At 36.4% G+C, this 24,324-nt stretch overlaps 2 protein-coding genes across 12 annotated transcripts in view; both read right to left on the reverse strand.

Moving 5' to 3' along the window:
- Syt1 (synaptotagmin 1) overlaps positions 1 to 24,324 on the reverse strand; it is a 509,196-nt gene that overhangs the window by 199,162 nt on the left and 285,710 nt on the right. The gene's annotated exons all lie outside the window — the stretch shown is intronic.
- On the reverse strand, positions 844 to 1,734 carry LOC143436164 (lys-63-specific deubiquitinase BRCC36-like). The gene has a single exon (XM_076920167.1). It carries the CDS (start codon positions 1,717 to 1,719, stop codon positions 844 to 846), a length of 876 nt encoding a protein of 291 aa, XP_076776282.1. The 5' UTR covers positions 1,720 to 1,734.

The raw sequence follows: 24,324 nt of genomic DNA on the forward strand, positions 1-24,324 counted from the left end.
ATTTACCCATCCTGGAATATATGAGTTGTTTGTAATCTGAGACTATCTGAAAAAAATTTTGTAAAGATTTTTGTGCCACGACAGTACAACTGCTGGGTTGTATGTTAAGTACATATTTAACTTTATCAAAGATTTCCAAATTCTTCTGCAGTGTAGTTATATTTCACATGCCCGTCATTGCTGTAAGAGAAATATAGTTTGTATTCTTACAGTATTGGGTATTTCACTATTATCTCTTTAGCAATCTTGTCAAGTAGACACCACATCACACTCTAGTTTTAATTTGCAATCTTCAATGACTTAAAAAGTTCAACAGATTTTCATCACAATACCTGCCATCTATATATCGTCTTTGTTGAAAATGTCTATTTATGTCTTCTCATTTCCTACTTGACTGTTTCATTTTTGAGTTTTGATCATATAATATTTTCCCATAGTTATTAGACAATGCAAATAAATTCTTATGCTATTTTTTCTTTTTAACAACAAAATAAAATTTTAATTTTGGTAAAGTTCAGTATATCTACTTTGTTTTCTTCTGGATTATGCATTTGGGCTAAAGTTTAAAAAACTTTAAAGATAATTTAAAAACTTAAAGTTGTCTCTTGAAGATTTTTTCCAATACATTTTGTTTTCTAGAAGGTTTCCATCTTACTTTAAATCCATGAAACATTTTGAGGTACTGTTAGAATGTATTTTGTTGGCCTGTAGATGTTCAACTGTCCAAAGCGCATGCCCTTTCTTCTTTGGATCGCTTTTGTACTTTGTCAAAATTAGTCGAAATGAATTAGTTTATAAGTCGTATGCCAAGTATTTACATCTGCCCATTTTTGTTCTTCTGCTTTACTCTAGGGAAGACAGCTCTTCCATAAGGTCTTTCTTTTCTTGTTCCAGCTCCTGCACACGCTGCTGGTTTTGCTCTAGTCTATTCTCCAACCACTGTAGGAGAGGCCCACAGACAGCGGACATCTGGCTGCACAGATGCTTGGTGAATACAGAGCCATTATGGATCTTGGATACTGAGTCCAGATGCGTAAGGCCGTGAATCTTCCTATAGGTATCTTGTTCTTCCTGACATAGGATTCCCGGCAGCTCTACTGCTGACCTGAGGCATACTTTCCCAATGGTGGTATGAGGTACAATATGGACTGGGATTTCAAGTCTCTCATATTCTGAACTCTTTGATGCTTGTACAGACTGGAAACAAGTATAGAGTACACGACCAATCTTTGTGGGTTTGTCTTCTATGAAACAAGCAAAAATCAGTCCTACAAAGCTTTGATCCATCATCTGGTACATGGCTTGTGTACGGACATCGACATGAGAAGGCCAAACGGTTATATGAGGGTGGGAATGGTACCAGCCAACAACTCTCATGGGTTGGCCTGTTTGTTCAGCTAACCTTTCTGCCTCTATGGAGGCTGCAGACAGTTGCTCCGGAGAAATTTCTACTCGGTCCTTTGTCTTGTCAGAACGTCGCAAGATAATAACAGAATGAATGTGAACAATTCTGACGGCATCCATCTTTTTCGCAACTGTGCACATTTCAGCTCCAGCATATGCAAGCTTGGAGTTACTCCTCCTGTGATCATTCAACTGGCCTATACACAGACCCATCACTTCCTCCTTCTCTGTGCTCAGAGCATGGTTGAGACAAACCAGAAAAGCGTCCGACTCAAGGTGAACCGCTTGCACTCTCTGCATCTTCGGCACCGCCATCTTAATAGGGCTCCATTCAAGTAGGCCTTGGGCTCACTGTAGACAGTCCAACCACGGGCTCAGAGGCAGCCTTCCCAGAAGGCCTTGCGGGTCTCCATTGGGGCGGGGCCTGAGGCACAGGGAAGAGGCTGGGTGCCAGAGGAGGTGGAGCCTAGGGTACAGGGAGTGGAGGCTGCCTAGCCACACCTGGGAGATTTTTTCCCCCTTTACTGTGTTAGCAAGGTTGCCACAAAGTTAAGCATATCTAAAGAAATGAGATCTTTTGATAAACATACAGTTCAACAATATGAACTTATTTTGGCATAATTTACTTTGCAATCATTTCTGGCAAGGGACTATAAAATGATAGTGAATTTTATAAATAATTTTTTAGAGCCAAACCATGAGATGAAAAATGAGCATTATTTATATTTAAGGTGATAAACTTTATAAAAAATGTGAACAAGTATAGTTTCTCATTCCCTCAATTATATTTAGTAATTTTAATCAGCATAAAATATTTATAGGTATTAGTTTAAATAAAAATTTTATTCATTGTTACATTAGTTTTCTCTCAGACACATAGAATAGGGACTGAAAGAATAGAAATAAACCAAGTATCCAAGCCAAAAATGAAATATTCAGTTATTACAATAATTCAAAAAAAAAAAAAACCCAAGAAATCTTTTATAAACCTGAGATATCCATTACACTAAGGACACAACTCTCTAAATTCATAGGACATTAGAGCTGTTTCTGAAAGCATCTGATAATGAATTCATAAAATTAACAATGCTATTTTTTGCACCCATTTCTATTTTAAGAAAATATTTTATTACTGCAGTTACAAAAACCACACTTGTTTTTAAATTGCCAGTCCACACCGGAGAACATTTATGCTTTTTAATGGGTCTCCTCCCAAGATTTCAGCTAGACAGACAAGGTTATGGTCAAAAAGGAATAACTTTTCAAATGTATTAGAGAGACTTCAAGTATGTTGTATAGTGTCATAAAAATGACGAAGTTCAAACTTTCCTTCCCTCCCTCCTTTCCTCTCTTTTTTCCTTTCTTTCTTTATATTTCCCAGCAAAGATGAGCAAGAGTACCCCAGAGGGAAACAAGAACAACATAGACTGGATGATTTCTAAATTTGTGTTTACCTCATTGTTGGTGATGGCTGTGATTTTATTTCTTTTTTTTGTCGTTGTTTGCTATTTCTTTTGGAGTTGACATCTTCCAGTGATCAATTTTATATGCTCTAAAGCACAATATTAATTGAAGCTACTCCTCCACTTTTGTATGGGAAGAAAAAATTAGGTGCATTGACGGTTTCTGAAGAAGCACGGGTTAGATGGTTCAAGCCAATTGGCTCTCAAAACGCTGTCTATAGAAACTACAGATAAATGGTTTGGAATTCCCATTCTTCTTTGCTTTGTTCAAGCTGGGCTCTGAACTCTCACTGTTTCTGAGCTGCAGGCACTTGAGAGAAAAATCTCAGCTTGTAGCACAAAGCCCCCTTTCATCACACGGTTCAGGTTGTCATTGTTTCTCGCCACACAGTGAAGCAAAGCTTGAAAATCAATCCACCGCTCCAATTGTGGTAACTACAGCGGCTGAAAAAATGCTCTTCGAGCTTGAGATGTTTTATTAGTAAACAAAGGTATGATGCTTACTAAGATGTGATATTCAGGAATTTTAAAAAGCATTCTGAGCATACAAATGGACCTGGTGTTTACCAACAAACTTCATTAATCAGGAATTACCATTTATGTGTTAAGGATGAGAAGACTTGCAAAAGGTTGCACAGCTACTAAAGGATAGGGCTAAGGTTTGCACTGAACTGGGCTGGTTTTGTTGGCCCTGAAATTTTCTTACTTATAGTTGTTGACTGACTGAATAAATTGTGTATGTATAATGTGTCCAATAGGGTACGATGTGCTTTGAATAAGTCTCACTCTGTTTTGAATAACAAGAAATGTAATAAATGCCTTTCAGACCTGTTAAGCACGAAAAGTTCCTATTCAGAGTTATTGTCTAGAGAAATTATTGAGGGTGACTGTTCTGAGAAGATACATCACATAGAAAATTATTGAGAATGCCACAAAGAAACCACGTGCGTAGCACTGTTTAAGTCTGTATACTAAATATCTCAGCTATGAATTATGAAAGGTAGCAATTTGCTTCCTTCTTCCCGAATGCTAACTTCTGTTATGTGTCAGTGGATTTTTGTGTCTATAAAACATAAACGGTATCTGCAATCTACAAAATAACCCATCCCTTCCCTACAATTTAAAACAACCACATTTTTTTTGTTTGTTTGTTTCTGGATTACTGTGGTCCTGGGAGATAACTACATCCCACCTCACAGGCAAATCTTCTTAGTTTATATATTAGTCATGATAACCTGGTTCATTTTACCAGTGGTTGCTTTGATACTGACACAATGTGACCATGTTGTGCTATAAAAAGAAGTTTTCTTTTTTTTTTTTTTTTGGGGGGGGTACTTTTTTCCCTAACTTTAATAGTAAAGATATCCACAGAAATCAACACCTTCTCTACTGTTTGGTACTGTAGTTATTCTGGGATCTGGAACTGTTGGGATTGTGAGAGAAACTAATGACAAAAAGCTGATACTTTATCCATGACAGAGTTTGAGGTTAGTAGTAACCATGACTTTAACCGTGATGGTGAGTTGTCTCAGTAACTGCTTTTCACCACGGGACTGGTGAAAAGGAGGCAACCATGTTTTTCTTTCTTTCCCCCCCCCAAACATAATATTTTTATTGATCATTGGGAGTTTCACACTATGTACCCCAATCACGTTCACTTCTCTGTCTTCCCAGGTTCACCTGCATCCCTTGTGACCTCCCTAAAGTAAAGGAAGAAAAAAAAGTACTAAGCTCAAGTTTAAGTTGTCCATATGAGCCAAACCCCCACTTTTTTTTTTTTTTTTTTTTTTTTTTGAGACAGGGTTTCTCTGTGTAGTCCTGTCCTGAATCTTGCTCTGTAAACCAAGCTGGCCCCCAAACCACAGGAGATCTGTTTGCCTTTGCCTCCCAAGTGCTGAGAATGCATGGCTAACCATCTGCCTTTTTATAAACTTATTTTCTACTGTGTTTTCATAATTTGATTTCTTCCTGATGCTCTTTACTTGTACCTCAGAACCTTAGGTTCAGATTCTTAACTGATATGAGAGATATTCACATTTCTTATTTAGAACCTGTTCTATACATTTAGTCTATACATTAGGGTAAAGCTTAATGTTCTACAACCCAAGTGCTAGAAAGATAAGAACTGAGTTAATATGAAATATAAGAAGACTGGCTTGAGACTAATATCTGTTAAATGCTATAAAGGGTTTAGAGAAGATCGACTTTGGTGCATGACATTTAACTTCAATGGTCTACCTTTTAACATGCTCACCATCAATGAAAACATGTGCAAAGCTCCATTTTATCTACCAGGAACATTTGAGAATCGAATCAGGGAGTTAAGTTGGGAAAAACATTTCAGCAGCAGATACCGGTGACTACTAGGGACATAACCCTTAAGCACTTCTTAGGCGGACCTTTCCTCTCCTCTCCTCTCCTCTCCTCTCCTCTCCTCTCCTCTCCTCTCCTCTCCTCTCCTCTCCTCTCCTCTCCTCTCCTCTCCTCTCCTCTCCTCCCCTCCCCTCCCCTCCCCTCCCCTCCCCTCCCCTCCCCTTCCCTTTCTTCTCCTTTTTTTGTTTCTGAATAAGAAGAAATTTGTATTTGATCTCTTCAATGAGTCAAGCTTTCATGAAGTTTGAAACTCACCCATCAAGATTCTCATGCCTTCTTCCTCTTGATAATCTGAGATCACATCACTTTAAGAAAGTGTAAAATAATGGTCGGGTCAAGATATGTTATAGACATATTTGAAATTGTCAAAGGACAAGTAACAGATATATTTAAAATGAGAACATTTTGGACCAATTGCCTATGCTCATGGATCAGTAGGATTAACATAGTAAAAATGGCCATTCTACTAGAAGCAATCTACATATTCACTGTAATTCCCATCAACAGTGTAACTCAATTTTTCATAGACCTTGAAAGAACATTTTCCAGCTTCATATGGAAACACAAACACCCAGGATAGCTAAAATAATCCTAAATAATAAGAGAACTGCTGGAGGCATGACCACTCCCATCCTCAAATTATACTACAGAGCTATAGTAATAAAACCAACATGGTACAGGCACAAAAACAAACATATTGATCAATGGGACCAAATTGAAGACACAGACATAAATCTACATATTTATAGACACCTGATTTTTGATAAGGAATCTAGAAATAGATATCAAAAAAGCATCTTTAACAAATTGTACTGGTCAAATGATATGGCTGCATGTAGAAGACTCCGAAAAGATCTATACTTATCACCCTACACCATAGTTCACTCCAAATGGATGAAAAACCTCAACATAAGATCAGACACATTGGACCCGGTAGAAGAGAAAACCAGGAATAACCTTGAACTCATTATAGGAAAAGACATCCTGAACAGGACACCATTAGCACAGGCACTAAGATCAACGATTAATAAATGGGACCTTATGAAACTGAGACGTTTCTGCATGGCAAAGGACAGTCATCCAGATAAAGCACCAGCCTACAGAATGGAAAAAGGGTTTTAGCAAATACACACCAGACAGAGAGCAGATATCCAAAATATATTAAAAAAAAAACACATAAAAGTAGATAAGAAGAAAGCAAATAATCCAAAAAAATGGGGTACACATCTAAACAAAGAATTCTTAACAAAGGAAACTCAAATGGCTGAGAGACACTTAAATGTTCATCATTGTTAGCCATCAGGGAAATGCAAGTCAAAACAACTTTGAGATTTCATCTAACACCCATCAGAATGGCTGAGACAAATAGAAGTAGTACCAGTTTATGCTGGTGAGGATGTGGAGAAAGAAGTGTAAACTTGCGCAGCCACTGTGGTAAGCACTATGCCAGTTTCACAGGAAAATGTGAATCTATCCAGCTACACCACTCTTGGGCATATGCCCAAAGAATGTTTCATCCTACCACAGAGACATTTTCTCAACTATGTTCATTGCTGCTCTATTCATAACAACTAGAATCTGGGAAGAACCCAGATGTCCCCAAAGCTGATGAATGGATAAAGAAAATGGGATATATTTTAACAATGGAATATAATCTGGCTGTTAAAAATGAAATCATAAAATTCACAGGTAAATGGGTGAAACTAGAAAAAACCAATCATCCTGAATGTGGTAACCTAGACACAGAAAGACAAATGTGATATGTATTTGCATATATGTGGATATTAGCTTTTAAGTCAATAACCCACAATCCATAGAACCACAGAGGATAGAGATAGAATACGGGACTGGGCAGGGGCAGACAGATTTCCCTAGAAAAAGGAAGTAGAATAAATAGTTATGGATGGATGTGAGGAAACTTGAACATGAGGATCAAATAAGAAGGGGAAGGAAGGAGAGGGGAGAAAAGTGGAGGGAAGAAAGGCACAAGGGAGAGAATTTTGGGTGGGAGAGCTAAAATTATAGGCCAATTTAGGGGTTATATAGAAACCTAATATAGTGGAATTTTTAAAAAATATATGCATGTATGGAGACAATCTATATGAATTCACCAAATAACGGGGGAGACAGAGCACACACTGGACATCTCTTGTCACCAAATGAAGTTTCCAGTCCCGGAATTGGGCTAAATCTAATTGAGTTGTCAGTCAAAGGAGTCCCATGGGAAACCCAAAACAATTCAGGCGCTTGCCAAGACTATTAATTGCTCTCCACAAACTGATGGCAGGGGCCAATTGCTGAAGACAACACCTACACAACTCAGTGAATATGGAGAAGTTGAATTGGTGCCTACAAAGTGCCATCACCCCCTCCATGTCTTTGGTATAGGGAAGTGCTCTGCAAACTACCGAAGGTGAAACTTTTAACACCAATTTAGCCACAAAGTCTTTAATCTACTATGAGGCCCTGCAACAAAGCTTGTGGAAGTAACCAAACAATGTCTGATTTGAGTTGAGGCCCACTCCCAGACATGGAACTCATATCCACCACTGCCTGGTGACCAAGAACCAGAGACTAGATAGCCCAGAGACCTAGGGTAAAACCAAATACTATTGTTCTAAAAAGAAAAAAAAAGAGCAATAAACTGAGTCCTAATGACATTCTGTTATACTCATAGATCAGCCATCATTAAAGAAGCTTCTTCTGGCAGCAGATGGGAACTGGCACATAGACACATGGTCAGACATTATACAGAACATGAGAGACCTTTGAACACTCAGCCCTAAATATGACGTCTCCATCACATTTCTCCCCTCATCATTCAAGGGGAGGTGGAAAGATTGTTAGAGCCAGGGTAGATGGTGGACACCAGGGAAAACAGGCCCTCTAAATCAACATGAGCAAAGGGAGACGCCATAATCAGGATTATAATATGTGAGAAAAATGTCTATTTTTGATAAAAGGAAAAGACGGAAAAAGTTTCATGTGCAATATAATTAAATCACAATCTCACACTGAAGTAATACTCTGGAGAAACAGTAACTGATTAAAAAAACTGATTGTGGTTTGTCAACTTGTGCTTTCATTAGGACAATAACTTTCCCCATATGGGACATTCAATAGGCTGACTGATGTGTGTGTCACTGTTTGTATTGCAAGTCTTCAAAGAATGCATTTAGAAAGACGTGGTTTTTGTTTGAAGAGCACTGTGTCCACACCAATTTCTCATCATTGCAAACTGGCAGCCTGGCTACCTGATAAAAGCACCATAGAGAAGTAGGTGCCTTTGCATTCCACAGTTCCAGGCACTGCAATGTTATCAATATGAAGTTATTCTATAGATGGCTTGCTTGTCTCTTTAGGCAATTTTCCTATACTTATTTATCAACAAATTGATGTTAGAGCCTATATGTGAAGAAGAAAAGGGGATCTAAAACATTAAGCATGACCAGCATCTTCGAGTGATAACTTAAAAATTCAAAAAATTAAAAATGTGATAATGCTTCAGTTTTAAAAATATTCACAAGTGACACCATCTATAGCTAACAAAAGCAACAGATACAGTGGGAATCTGTGGCATTTATGTTGGAGAAATCAAGATTGCTGACTTATCAAACTTCAAGTTTGTGCCATTAGTCAGGATCCAAACTGTGATATGTATGTGATATCATTTCCATGTATTCAAGAAAACATTCATGACAGGCAATGATCTCAGCACTTGGGAGGCAGAAGCAGGTGGATCTCTATGAGTTTGAGGCCAGTCTGGTCTATAGAACATGTACCATGAAAGCTAAGGCTACACACACAGACACACACACAAACACACACACACACACACACACACACACACACACACACACACACACACGCCCTATTTCATAAAACAAAAAATTTCATATTTAGTCATATATTTTCTTCTATGCCACTGATACACATGTAGCTGAACCTAAATTAATAACCAGCTGCCTAAGGAGACATTTTTGAATGACGGCATACCCTTGCAAAGTCATAACTTCATACGATAGTATAGACAAATGAACATTTTATTATGATAAAAATATGCTGATAGCATGAATAAAATATGAGTGTTGATTTTAATCAGCTAAAATCACCCTATATTATAGGAGGCAAAATGCAAATGAACCAAGAGGGAGGACTCAATAAAATCCTACTTGTTTATCTGTGGTCTGGCTTATAGGAACCACTCAGGAGCTTTTGCAATCAAAGACAAAAATCAAGCACGGCTTACAAAGATGACTAAAAACTTTGTCAAAGTTTTGTGCTGTAAAAGACAGAGAGAAGAACATGCTAGTCGTATGACTGCATTAAAGTTACAAAATCAAACTAAAATATATAAAGGTTAAAAAAAGGTAACCTTAGCCCTGGCACTATAGTTCAGTAGGTAAGTGTTCCTATAATCAAGACCCAAGACTGATGATGACCTAAACTCTATCACTTGGACCCATATGATCCAAAGAGACAACCGACTCAGAGTTGTTTTTTGATATCCATATGCACATAAAGAATCTCTCTCTGTCTGTCTCTGTCTCTCTGTCTGTCTCTCTCTGTCTCTCTCTCTTTCTCTCTCTCTTTTCTCTCTCTCTCCATCTCTCTCAAATTAAATTAATAAATGTTAAAAAAAAATCCCCTCAAGTCCCCAAAGGTAACTTCACATCAGATTTTTCATCTAAACATACACCACTCTATTACAAAGTTTAAAGCTATTGAAGGCAAAAGTATACATTCCTAAGAGGAAAAAAATGTCCAAAAGGAAATGTCAAAAGTTAAGGTTTCAAAAAATACTGCATAATTCATTGAGGAGCGAGGTGGATCTTCCCAAGGGTTTGTGGTGAAGTTAAGAACCCTTAACCAAGCACACAGGGCATCTGTATGAGCAGTTTTAGAGGCAGCTCCATTATGACACTGTCTTCCCTTGACTGAGAGGTAGGTGTGTATCACTTCTATTCTAAACTGGTGCTTTTGCCTTTACTGAAAAGAAAGTAATTGCACTGTAGGCATACTGGTCAGTAAGGATTGCGTTGATGTCACACGAGCAGTGAAAAGCCCTTGCTTGGTTCCTTTAGGATACACATGCATGTTTACTGCAGAAGGTGTTATCGGAAGTTCTATTCTGACCACATGGAGGTTAACCGAGTGCTATTCGCCATATGCATGTCTATATCAGAGAAGAATGCCCAGTCACGAAGATGCCATGTCTGTCCAATTCCAGAACACCATTTGGCATTCTGCTTTCTACACTTGCCCCTTGTGTGTTGTACCAAATGATTTTCAAAATAGGTTTCTAAGCCTATCACTTTGAAGATTAGTTTCTGGACTAGGCTAACATTTTCTGCCTAAGTGTCTGCCCCCAGTATCCTTAGATCCTGAACCCACACCAATTGTAATAAAAAGATATTGAAATACTTTGGTCAGTCTTAGTGGATTTCACTTACTTTTTTTCCTCCATGAAATAGAATATATATATTATAAAACTTTAAATAGAACAACAGTTACTACCAAAACAAAATTTTCAAGATTCTGTACAAAACTGGATAGAAATTTTAATGTTCATTGGCATTGATAAAGCTCCTTGGGACATTGAGAGATGGCCAAATACTTACCAAGTCCAGTTCCCATGTAATACACACATGGGGAGAGCCTAGACTGGCACCAGCCATTCTACTGTAGCTTCAGAAGGATGAATCAGAAAAACCAGGATGGTTGTAGGCAGTGGTTTAGAACTCTCTATGGTTTTAGAAATGAAGAGAATGAACAAGTCCAGAAAACGGGAAAGAGCCAGGAGCAGATTTCAGGATGATAGTATGATATGCCTAGCTTACCTGTTAGACAACACTCTGATATGCAAATACAGTTCCTTGAGTTTTGACCTTTTCTACTTTTCATTCTGGTTGGTGGCTCACAGACTACATATTATTTTGCTTCTAAAAGATACCCTTTAATGAGGGCTGGTATGTTGTAAGGATAGCTACTGTTACTGGGTTCTTGAGGACAGTCCAAATTAGAGCACATGACTGTACCATGTCTTCCATGTCGTTAACATGCAACCTCTTTCTTCTCCTGTAAGTCTGGATGGCTGAGGCTCAATTAATGGTAACCTGAACACCCTTCCTACTACATAAGCAGACAGGTGGCAAGGATGCACCCTGGAAATGGCCTCTGTGTGCTACATAAGGAGGACACTTTTGAGTGAATTTACTTCCTGGTAGGGGCTGTATCTGATTCTCTCCATATCTTTCTGAGATAAGAGTACTTTAATACTCTCCTCTTTGGGTCCTATTCACTTCCCAGCCATTCAGAGATTCTCGTTCTGACCTTTTTATTGACACTGGAATCAGCTAGCTGTTTATTGGTAAAATGGCACTTTCTTGTTAATGTGTTACCCTACCACACTGCCTCTCCAGGCAGAATTCTTGAACAGGTTGGATCAAGGGCCATATAGAAACAAGGAATCTTTCCTCTGGAGTAAGTTTTTTTTTCCCCCAAGGAGTTTGTTCTGCTGTTTTTCCAAATCTACCATTGTCATCAATGATTATACATTGCCTTCTATGCTTTAGAAACACCTCAGAAGTTCTGATTTAATAAGGTATTTTCATGTAGCCCTGAGTTCGTGTTCTTTGGTCCTTTTCAAATTTTTCCTGGCACTGTGCTAGCCGGAATGAAGCCTAAATAAGAACTTCTAGTTAACAGGCCACACGGAACAGAAGTTACATTTATCCTAGAAAGAACATGTCATTGTATTTTCTTCAATATATAAAATGTTCCATTCTTTTTACATGGGGGAAGGAAAAGGAATGGGACTTTCATGTATTATCAGTGCATTTGGAGAATTATAGTATGTGATGACTTTATGTACTCAAAGAACCATTTTGTCTGTCAGCAGCCTGAGTTTTAAAATGCTTAGCACTTCTCAGTCTATACTGAAAAGGGCTGGAGTTTGAAGTTGCTGACGTGGTCCCCTTCTCTGTTTTGCTTTGCCTTACTCTTTTGTAAAAAACTAAGTGGTACAAATGTAGGTAGATTTGCCCATCAATCTTCATTCTTTTCTCTGATGTAACACAGGCTTTCAATACATTTCTGAGTTTCACAGTTTAAATCAGACTATGCTCAGTTTTGGAGAGAACTGGTCTTTAAGGAGGCGAGAAGGCATTTTAATAAGGAGGATGGAAGTCTGCTTTAAAACCGCATTGGATATAAAAGGTCTACAAGATACTGGGCATACATCATTGCCGAATCTTTTATGTCACAAAATGCTGATCGTGGAGAGAGAGAGAGGAAGAGAGAGAGCGAGCGAGAGCAGCTGGCAGAGAGGAAATGGATATGAAGCTGGCAGTGTTGAAAGAAAGAACACACAGTTGCAAAATCATGCTGTTATTCATTACAAGGAAACGGTTGAGGCAGCATTTTGCTGAAGGTGTTAGAGAGAAAACTGTGTAAATCAGCTGATTGAGATGGTAGTGTGAGCTCCATCACCACAGACTGCACACACAGTTGAGAATGACAACAGCTTGCCTGAGACACGAGGGTGGTGTGAGGCATTAAAGTGCATTGCAAGAACTTAAAATTCGCAGGATTCTCCAGTGCTCTTGAGTCTCTTCTTTTGGCCATGCTAGTTAAATATTATAACCATTCTCTCAGTGCAGGAAATCTAGAAATTGATAGTACCAAAGTATAAGCAGAGTTTAGAAAGTTTATAGTTTTCAAAAGTTTATACAGTTTTCTCCTATTCCAGGGGTCTGTCTCCAGGATGTCTTGATAATTTTTTTGTATTACATACATAATTTTAAATCTAAGTAGTTATTGTGAGTATAGTCTCAATGAACATAGATGACCAAGTATTTCTAAAATAAAATATAGGGTCCTTTGGGAATATGCCTAATGGTATAGCTGGATCATATAATAGATAATTTTCAACTTTTTTTTGGTTACCTGTATCTTCACTTCCATAGGGACTTATCAGCTCACAATGCCACCAACAGTGAATAAGTATATGACAAATTACATTTATTGATTTCCACATGTTGAACTACCTTGCATTTCTTGAACTAAACTAAGTTCATTATGAAAAACCTGAGTCATATACTAACAATCAGCACAAAGAAAATGACCAAAGTCCTTAAATTTAAGTATTTTTTATGAATAATAAACGATAGAAAGAAAACTCTATTAATCTCTACATAACCACATTCTGTCATCTCTAACATCTTGTTTCCCAAAGCATTTTTTTGTTCTATATTTCTAATCCCCAGATACTTACAGCCATAGTCACTTATGCTACTGCCTAAAAGAACAACAAAAACTCCTAAGATTAATGTTCAACTCGATTTAGGCATGAAATTCTAATACCATCAGATAGGACTCATGCTGCTTCAAAATAACTTTTGTGTAATTCTACAAATAAAGAAACCATTTATATTTATAAAATACTTGTTTTCAGTGTATTGCATAAAATCAATTTATATTCAAATACTTGGCGATTGCAGAAAATCTTTTAGAGAGCTTAGAAACAAAAGTACTATAGAGATTAACTGTGAAACATTTGGCTCTATGACGAACAATAAGACAGAAATTAGAATAGTAACAAAATAGCAAAGCTATGTTGACAAGTTCACTTTGTTACTGTGGGTCACTTCTGAATTAATAATTCTCTCCCATTGAAGCAACCGATGTTTGTCCCCCATGGTACTGATTTACTTATTCATTAACTAAATGGATTAGTAAAATTAATTAAAGTGGAAGTAGATAGAAGCATTAAAATACCAAAGATAAGGAGGTGAGGATATCAATTTGCTTTTCTTCCCAGTTAATTCCTAGAATATAATTACAAAATGAGATTTGGTGACAATTTTTGACATGATTTTATTGTTAGAAAAACTTGCATGAGATAAATGAGATAAATTCTCCCCTATCTCGAAGTTAAAATTTAGAAGTCATTTTCTATGTTTTAATTGTTTTTTTTTTCTCTTTTTCCTTAGGGGGGGAAAACCCCAAAACCTATTATCTCTGAGGGATAGGATTTCAGTAACTCTCGATAATTCTTCTCAGAATGTATTTGGGTTTTAGAGTTAAGCATCTGCTACCACACACATATTCACCAATATACTATTTATCCCTTTATCGAACTCTTAACAATCTAACCAACAGCTGGGACTGATTACATTCTGGGAGAGGCATTTTTGATCAGTCTGAAGCTAGTCTCTGGGCACAAACTCTTCTGGAGTTGATGATTTGAAAAGTCCTTTCTATATTTTGCTTTAAGAGAAACAATTTTTTTTTAAAAATCAAGTTAATAAATATTTTCTGTCCTCCCTGTCTCTTAAATGAAATGTTATTGATCATTACTACTGCTTCCTTTGTGTTCCTGTCTCAGTCTCTGGACTAGAAGATCTTAGGTCTTTGGCCAGGATCAGAGTCTCACACTCCTCTCCATGAGGCATGACTTTAGACTCAGCACTTGGGACATCATGATCCATGTGTGTCCTGATTTCTCCTGTACCTTAAGTTTTACATTTTGATAGCTATAACAAACACTGCATCTATAGTTTCATGTTCAGTGAGGATCCCTTCAAATTGTACTACTACACAGTGATTGATGCTTTCAGTACAGTTTTATCAGTCTCATTAATCTTAGAATACTTTTACGAATAGCATTTACTGTATATAAACACCAATTATTAAGTATGGAACCAAAAGAAGGCATGGGATTGCACTGTTTCATTACCCTGATTTTCATCCTCACATCTACAGAAAGGGAGCCACAGAATTGTGTCCTTGAAAGTAATTAATCACACTGAGTTTTCTGGTAACTCTTCTGCCACATCATATGAAAGATAAAAATCTGTAGCCTTCTGAAACCGTGAACACAACTTGACTAGCTCTGACAGCCTACTTATTAATTGCTGACAAACTCTAATTGTTATTCCATTAACACTGCCCATCTGCGGAAGAGCGGATCAAATAGCGTCTGTCTTTGCTTTAATATAAATTTATTTCTTTAGGTTTCATCGCTGATCTTTAACATTCTTATTATTTTTCAGGCAATTTCATCTACACTCTCAAGTACACTGTAAAGACTGGAACTAATTGTTCCCCTAATTGATTGACTGTCTTACCTCCTGTTGTGTGTATAGTGTGTATCATCTGGCAGTATGTAACAACAGGAGGGAAGCTATCAATCAATCATAGGACAATTAGTTCTCATCTAAGGTTTTGCCCTCTTTGCGTTCTCCTTGTAGCTTAAAGGCACACATTTCCCCTCAGTAGTGGTTACTAATGGAAAGATGTAAGGTTTACATGGAATTTTCTCCCACGGGTAATTTATATTAAATTCTATATTAGTGTTCATTAAATGAGAGAGATGTATCCAAGCATTAGAGGTCCAGAAAGCCTTGCTGTGTTAGCCATTAGCTGTTAGTTTCTTAGTAACCTTCGGTGTGACTTGAGAATGGATGCTTGCTTACAATTCTATTTTCTTCATCTAACAAGCCACAGACTGAAGCTGCACTAAGAATGAGCTGAATGAAAGATCAAGTGAACAGAATTCATAGTCTTCAAGCCCACAAATGAGAGCAGTTTTACCTTACTTATGCCATTGGAGGTAATTCTTCATAGAGATAGATGCACAGGTAAAGTAAGACCCTAAGTTTTAAATTGTTTTTATTGCTTTGTAAAACAAAAAAAGGAAATTATTTTTGCATTGAGTATTTTATGTATTGTTTCTCATTGCTATGATGAAACACCCAAGAAAAGCAACTTTAGGAGGGGGAAGGCTGCGGGAGCATGTGTGGGTTCACATTGCGTCCCCAGGGAGGGAGGAGGAGGAGAGAGGGGAAGGAGGGAGAAGGGAAAAAGAGGGGGAGGAGGGAGGGTGCTGACACTCAATAAGCATTTTTCCTTTTCCTTTAAATTCTGAGACCCACCCCAGACCCTGGAATTGTGGCATTAACATTGAAGGTGGGTTTTTCCTTTTCAGCTAAATATTTGCAGAAACCATTTGGTAGATGTCCCAGAACTATCTCCTAAGTGACTGACAATGAAGATTGACTATCAAAAGAAAGTAACTTGGCTTTTGTATTTCCAGTTTTAGTTTCTCACAAGTTAGACTGCAAATGCAGGTGGATCATGAGACAGCATGGGGGAGTGTGGAACATTTTAATCTGATAGACTTACATCATTATGGTTTGCTTTATCTAGCCTCAGTATATGTATGTGAATGTGTATGTATATGATGATGTATATGTATATGATGTATATGATGTATATGATGTATATGATATATATGTATATGTTGTATATGTATATTTTTCAAAGTTTGAGGATTACTAACTCTTATTTTCTTATGTACAAAATGGTCATTATATTCCTGAAATCTGCAATGTTTTACCCCAACAGGCTAGATTATTTGTAGCTCTCTCTCTCTCTCTCTCTCTCTCCTAGCTTATTTGTATTTTCTCTCTCACTAATTCTACCTTTCACTTTATGTCCAACACTGAGCAAAAACCTGCTTGCTTTCGTCCCAACATAATATTACTACATAAAAACTTAAATACAGACATTTAAAAATTAAATGAAAATGAAATGATTAAATGAAAAAATAAGTTAAATCTTTGGCTTCTGAAAAGTGATTGACAATAATAAGGAAGGTTTTGAGTTAAGAATGGAATGACAGATACGGGAAACTGTCTTTCAAAGGCTTTGACATTTCTGCTAATGCAGGTAGGTAAGCTGCCACTAAGCTCATGAAAGCATCTGTATCTAATAAAACAGAATGGGCAAACCTAAGACCTTGCAAGTACAGAATACACTCCATTATACAGTCCAACATGACCTCACAATTAGGAGGGATAGCAGTAAGTATGTAAAATAGGCTTAGTTAACAATAGGGGTTTTCTCATTTACTTGTGTTTTAATCAGAACTCACAGGTTAACAGAATTTATGTATTAAAGTCTATCCAAGTAGCTTACTGAAATGCCAATTCTGTATCTATCAGACTGGCATTAAATTCACCCAGGCAAGAGTCTACTGACAACTTGACCTCAGCATTAAAGTGTTGAGAATTGGTTTGGGTAGCTTTGGGCATCAAAGCCACTCAATACGGTAGATGCGTTGTGCCCACTACTACATGGATATTAAAAAAAAAAAAAAAGCCAACAGATTAACAGCTGGAATTGAACAAATGATATGTAGGCATATATCTATCTTTTATAGAGGACACACCCTTCACTTGCAATAACTGATTTGTAAAAGTAGGCATTAGTGTGTCTGTAAACTGGTGTGTGTACACACATGGGATCTCAAAGCGCAGTCCCTGGGTCAGCTGTGTTCACAGCACTGGTAATTTGCTAGAAATACACTCAAGCCTCCCTCTAGATCTCATAGGAGCAGAGGTGTGACTGGCCTTCAAGAAAAATCTGCAGGTGGAGCCAGAGTGATTATGGGTTAAGTGGGAGGGAGAAAGTGGGGCACAGATATGATCATATTTCATGGTACATGTGTGTGAAATTATAAAGAACACACAAGAATAAAAAAGAAGGCCTTCCCGGTGTTTCTATTACTCATTATTCCTGATTGCCTCTGCAATAGTTGTCAAACGCAACAGAGGTGATACTACATATTAGAAAAGATAAACAGTAACAACTGCAGTTTTCATTTACTATAACATTTATCTGAAAGCTGTTACTTTGTATATATTTCAAAAGGAAGAATTTTTCAATTAAAATATTTCTTTAATTAAATATTTCTTATGTTATTACTGGGAAACAGGAAAAAGGAACCTAAATTTAAAGGGAATCTGATCCACACAGTGTAGACAATATCAGGGCTGAGGAGATGGGTCAGTGGTTAAGAATGCTTGCTGCTCTTATAGAGTACCAGAATTTGGTTGCCAGGATCCACGTCAGGTAGCATACAGTAACTCCAGCTCCTTTTTCTGAACTTTTTGGGTACCCGTGTACCCATGGCTTATCCTCACATATATACACACATTTGTAAATAAATAAAATATTTAAAAGTATAAAAGGTAGAATATCAGTATTTATTTTGCATCTTTATTCTGTATATAATACTATATTTCTAAGTAAATCTTAACACCTTTCTGGTCCTTAGTGGGGACTGCAAGTCATGATGAGCAGGACGCTGAAATAAATTCTTACTGTGAGGTAACCCTGTATTTCTCTCCCGTTAAATAATTTACTATACTGAGCAGAGCCTACATCTCTCCAGACCTGCCTTGCAAGAACTTTATCTAAGCTGTGTCCACACTTTGATGCTTCTCTATCTATGTTCTCTTCCTCATTCATCTCTGAGCCAACCCAGGCAGAATTCACTTGTTTTTCTTATTCATCTCTTATATCCTGCTGTCAGGCATTTATCATTTGCATACATTTTCTTACTTGTGAAGAATAGACAAAATTGTACACCTCGTTTCTTTAGAATCAGGCACATGAAAATTAATAAGACATTGTTACTGTTCAGACAGACTTTGATAATGGTATAATCAATACCATAGTCATAGCTTTCTGCCATCAAGACAGTCCATATTTTGGTAAAGGAATATATATATATATATATATATATATATATATATATATATAATGAGATAAATGTACACAAATACATTTTATGTATACTATATATGTATATAGTATATACTATATATGAAAATATACATTATATGTATTAGTACACACTATATATTTATTGTATATACTATATATATAAATATACATGTATATACTATATATAGTATATATGTGTATTGTTATATATAGTATATATGACAATATATATTTTCATTATTAGATTTTGGTAAGGGAATGTTATATATTAAATATAATATATATTAAATATAATATCATGTATTAAATAGTATATATTAAATATATACCATATACTATATGATTTAGTATATAATATATATGACTATATGTATTTTTATTATTGAACTTTGGTAAATTTGATACATATATATTATATGGTATAAATAGTATATAGTATATAGTATATAGTATATAGTATATAGTATATAGTATATAGTATATATGACAAGAGGCCCTATGGCTTATTTAAATTGAATAATAATTATAGCTGAAGAGTGAACAAATACTAGGACGCTTGAAAATGGAGCCAAGTGTTTATGTTGGGTGTATTAAGTACAAATTCCTAGCCTGTAATGTGTGTTACACAAGTACTTGGACTCTTGATGTCCTCTGCTTAAAGACTCACATTCTAATTATTCCATTGGTAAAGGAGAAGTAAAACTTTGTGTTTGCTCTTGAATGAACCAGCTCTCATAGTTGGAGATACAGGCATATCTTTGCAGACAGAAACATCTGAGAGTTTGTTAAAGAATGAGTGTGGGATACAAAAGAGCAACTAGACAAAGAATCATCAGTTGCTATAAAAACAGGTCATGTAAACAACTAATGAAAAGAGGGGCTTTTAAATAGTCTACCAACCCTTATTAGTGAGTAATGACCGTAGGAGAAATCATGTATATTGCTTTCCAAATGAAGGGCAGGTAGTTTACCATAGCAGTCATTCTTTGAGAGTGGAGTAGTAATATGGAAAGGGAAGAGTTATGAACTGCTACATTCTGGTGATAACATGACAATTGAAACCTGCCGATTTCAAAGGTCTTCATTTTCTCCAGCCATAGAGAGCAATGGAGCCAAAGTTCTGGCTTCTTGCATTTGAAAGCAATGTGTGTTTGTGTATGTGTGTATGTGTTTGTGTATGTGTATGTATATGTGTGAGAGTGTGAGTATGTGTGTGCATGTGTCTGTATGTATGAATGTGTCTGTGTATGAGTGTGTGTCTGTATGTGTGTGTGTGTTTTGATGTGTATTATTCTGTGGTGCTTTTACAGCCCTTTCCTTATTAATTGCTTCCTGTTTTGTCAGGTGAATTTCTAGAAAAAATCTAAATGACCACTCTATAACCTTAATCCAGTTGCATCTTTTCCCGTGACAGACATAACTTCTTTATGGATGAAAAAAAAAACCCACACACATTCCTACAGGATATCAATGTTTTTTATCCATTCTTCGTTGCTGGACATTTATGTTCTAAGGTTCCATAATCTAGCTCTTTTTCACAGTACTGCAATAAGCACTGATGTTCATACACCTCTGGAATATGTTCACCTGGTTCCCTTTGGATAAATACCCAGGAGTGACATAGATAGCTCTACAGAAGATCATATATATATTTGAGAAAACTCCATACTAATTTTCAGAGTGCTTGGACTAGTTACCTTCCTCCCTCGGTGTCTGTGTCCTTCATCTACACCCAGTTTTGCTGTTACTTCTTTTTGAAAGAGCTGACATTCTGAGTGGAGTGAGATTGAACCTGAGTGAACTTTTGATTTTCCTTCATCTGATAGCTAGCGAGGTCAAAGACTTTTTCATAGGTTTATTGTCCACATGTTCTTCATCTTCTGCACGTTATTCATTTCATTAGCCTATTATTTCTTCATGGAATTATTTGATTTCTTGTCTAGTTTGGGTTTTTAGCTCTTTGTATACTCTAGATATTAATCCTATGCCAGAAATCATTGCAGAACCACCTAAAGCTCCTAGTGTTAAAGAAAGAAAAAGCATTCAGAAAGATACAATTGCTCTCCATTCTCAGAAAGCTCAAGGGTGGGTTCATTCTCTACTTACTTAGCCTCTAGTCCATTGACTGTATGAAATATTACACATTGGAAGTCAGTGTACTATGGGGGAACTCAAACTGAGACAGAATCACCTTTACACAACTTTTATTTCTTTTTAAAAATGAATTAGTGATTCAACACTCATATCTGTAGCTTTCCCAAGAATAACCATGTAGCTGGCACTTACGTCCCTCCTCACACCTTCACAGACTTGAAGCATTTTTTGTTATATCTCTTAGACATCTGTTCCACGTTTGTTGGATTTTTCTGAAGATCTACCATTAGTGATTCATTTGGGTTGATTGTTTCTCTTTAGTTTTTAGCAAAACGAAATGAAAACGAAACAAAACAGAACAAAAAAAAATCCCCAAACACCACATTTTTTTATGTAATGATTCCATAAGCAAAAACCACAAAGACCCTTCCCCTCATACTAGGAAGATAGGACAGAGTGTTAGCTAGAAAGTCATATTCTGTGTATAGTAGTAGATCTCAAAGGCTAGTTGGTAAAAAGAAAAATGAAGGCTATCTATGTCTTTTGCTTTTATAAATCCTTGCAAAAGAATAGTCAAAACATGGGCTTTCCCTGCTTCATTGGGATGTAACATGGATGGATAAAGAAAGTTAACAAAAGTGAAAACTATTATAGTCTTGAGAAAAGGGTTCAAAATCCAAATTACACCCTTTCTTGTGCCTTAAGAAATCAATTTGCCATGACCACTTTCACACAGGATGGAATTACTTTTAAATCTGAGATCTGACTTCTGGAATCCAATCAAAACTCTTGCACTAAGATGTTCCAGATACATTTTTTATAAGCTTCAAATCCATTTTTCATAAGGTCTAAAAATGGAAAAAAAATCTGTCATTTGTAGAATGTCTCCATTTTAGAAATATATTCTGGTATGTTGGGTTTTCACTCTATTACCTGCTATACAATCTTGCAAAAACTTGCGGATCAGTAAGAAATGTAAACAAACAATTCTTTAAAATTAGCACATCAAATATGAAACTTAAATGCTATCCATATCAAGTAAGTTGTAAAAAAAAAAGAAGTATAACACACTGTTTGTGTGCATGCTTTGACAGTGCATTTCCTTTTCAACTGTGATGATATTAATTCAAGAAATGTGAGAATAATAACATAGAACACCTTTGCAAATAATATGATTCAGAAGAGTTGAAGATAAAGGAGAAGTACAAAGAGAAGTTGGTGTTTCACAATAGCCAGACAGTAGATTGTGGCAAGTTGTTTTAGAAAACTCAAAATTAGTCTACAGGAGAAAAGAGTTATAGGATATTCATTCACAAGAATTAATAGCCACGAACATGGTAAGAACTAGGTAGAAAGTGTCAAATAAGTCAGCTAAAATGTGTAAATTATTGGAAGAGACGTTGCAGAGAACTCTGAGAAATGAACAGAAATTATTTTAAAAATGTACAAAATAGATACCCATAGGGAAAATGTAAATCAAACTACAATGAGATATCATATAATTTCCAGTCAGGATGGGTGTTATCAAAAAGGCAAGAAGTAGGAGCTGGGGAGCTGGGTCATTCAGCTAAGTTTCATAATCAAGAGGACTTGAGTTTGCATTCCTAACAACCATATAGAATCTAGGTGAGGTGGCACATATATCTTGAGCCCCAACGCTGTGGAGGTGAGGAAGAGATGCAGACCCATGGAGGTCACTGGCCATTCAGAGTAGCCGAACCTGTAAGTTCTAGATTCAGTGAGAGACCTTGCCTCAAAATGTAAGGAAGAGAACAAATAAGAAAGCCATTTGATGTATACACATGCACCACACAGACACATATTCATCAACAATGCTGCCTCCTCTACCACCACCACCACCACCACCACCACCACCACCACCTTTCATACAAGTGAAAATGTATGAAATTTTCATAAAGCCAAAATGTAAATGCTGACAAACATGTGCATAACGGGAAAGTCTTGAATACTGTCTTTGGGACAATGAATTAGTACAGCCATTATGAAAACCAGGAGTGTGTCTCCTTAAGAGACTAGAAATCTCTCTACTATGTATTTTCAAAGCTATAATTAAATGTGGTAAACAACCATACTTATCATACTGTGTTATCAAGCATTACAACTTCTTATTCCTATTGCTATAACTTGGTACCTGTTAACCATCCTTTCTATATTTTCTACTTTCATGCTTTTTAGAAATCAATATCCTGTTCTCTACTTCTGTAAGATTAACTTATTTTAGCTTTATATGTGAAAACACACAGTTTTGCCTTTCTCTGTCTAACATATTTCGCCTAACACCATTTCCCTACAACATTTCCCAGCCATGTTATTATAGATAATAGTATTTTATTCACTTCATGGATGAGAAATATTCCATCATGGGCATGTGCTCATTTCCTTTTTCTCCTCATTCATCAGTGGACACCCATGTTGGTTCCATGTCTTGGCTGCTGTTAATCATGGCAGTGCAGATGTCTTTAAAATACTGATTCCCTTTCCTCTAGATATAGACCTAATAGTTGGATTTCAGGATGAAGAGAGACCGATTATCTAGTGTTCCCAAAGCTGCAGCTCACGACCTCCTTGTCTTCCCACTGTTATGCTCAATGACTTTTAAGAAAAGCTATTTTGGGTGTAGTTCCTGGGCTCTCTCCAATGTATTTATTTGAATTTGTCACAGGAATATTGTCACTTGAATGCACTTACATAGTTATATAAAACCAGCCAGATGGCAGCTCCTTGAGGTTTGAGATACCTTGTGCTGTGAGGAGGTGAGGGAAAAAAAACAATAAAATCCTAAAAACAATTATAAACAAAATAATGTTTAGAAGAGGGAAATATTTTTCTTGTACCTAATTAGGAAAAGATTCTGAAGAGATTTATAGGGAACATAAATGTTAAGTAAAGTTTTGGTAAGACCACATTAGATGATCTTATGTCATTTTTTTAAAGAAAAAAACTAATAATATTTACTTATTTATATTCATTGTCTCTAGGAATAAGTATAAACTCAGAACTAATAGGCCTGTTGTATCTTTTCACATGATCATTTATGTCTTTTGCACAGACTGAGAAATTGTGAATTCACTAATTATTCATTTGTAAGGAAAGAGGATCTCAGTCCTCAGTTATCTACTTCTTAGAATATAATAACTTGTAGCTCTGAGAGAAATATGGTAGAAAAACTGATGGTTGAAAAACCAGGGGATGAGGGCTCCAGTCTAACCTGACCATTTGTTGGAAATTTAATTCATAAGGAATTGTTCAACCTTTCAGCAGAGATATTCACAGTTACTGTGATAGACAACACAAAATTATTTCCTTTTTCTCAAATGAAAAATCTTAGAAGTTTACTTTCTTTTCTAAACCCAGGTATGGTAACAAATATATGTCAATCCCAATCTTTCCAACC

This window comes from Arvicanthis niloticus, chromosome 22, assembly GCF_011762505.2.
Source record: "Arvicanthis niloticus isolate mArvNil1 chromosome 22, mArvNil1.pat.X, whole genome shotgun sequence".
Classification (NCBI taxonomy): domain Eukaryota; kingdom Metazoa; phylum Chordata; class Mammalia; order Rodentia; family Muridae; genus Arvicanthis; species Arvicanthis niloticus.

Coding starts and splice junctions, on each gene's coding strand:
- LOC143436164 (XM_076920167.1), bottom strand. CDS start 1,719: ATGGCGGTGCCGAAGATGCAGAGAGTGCAAGCGGTTCACCTTGAGTCG.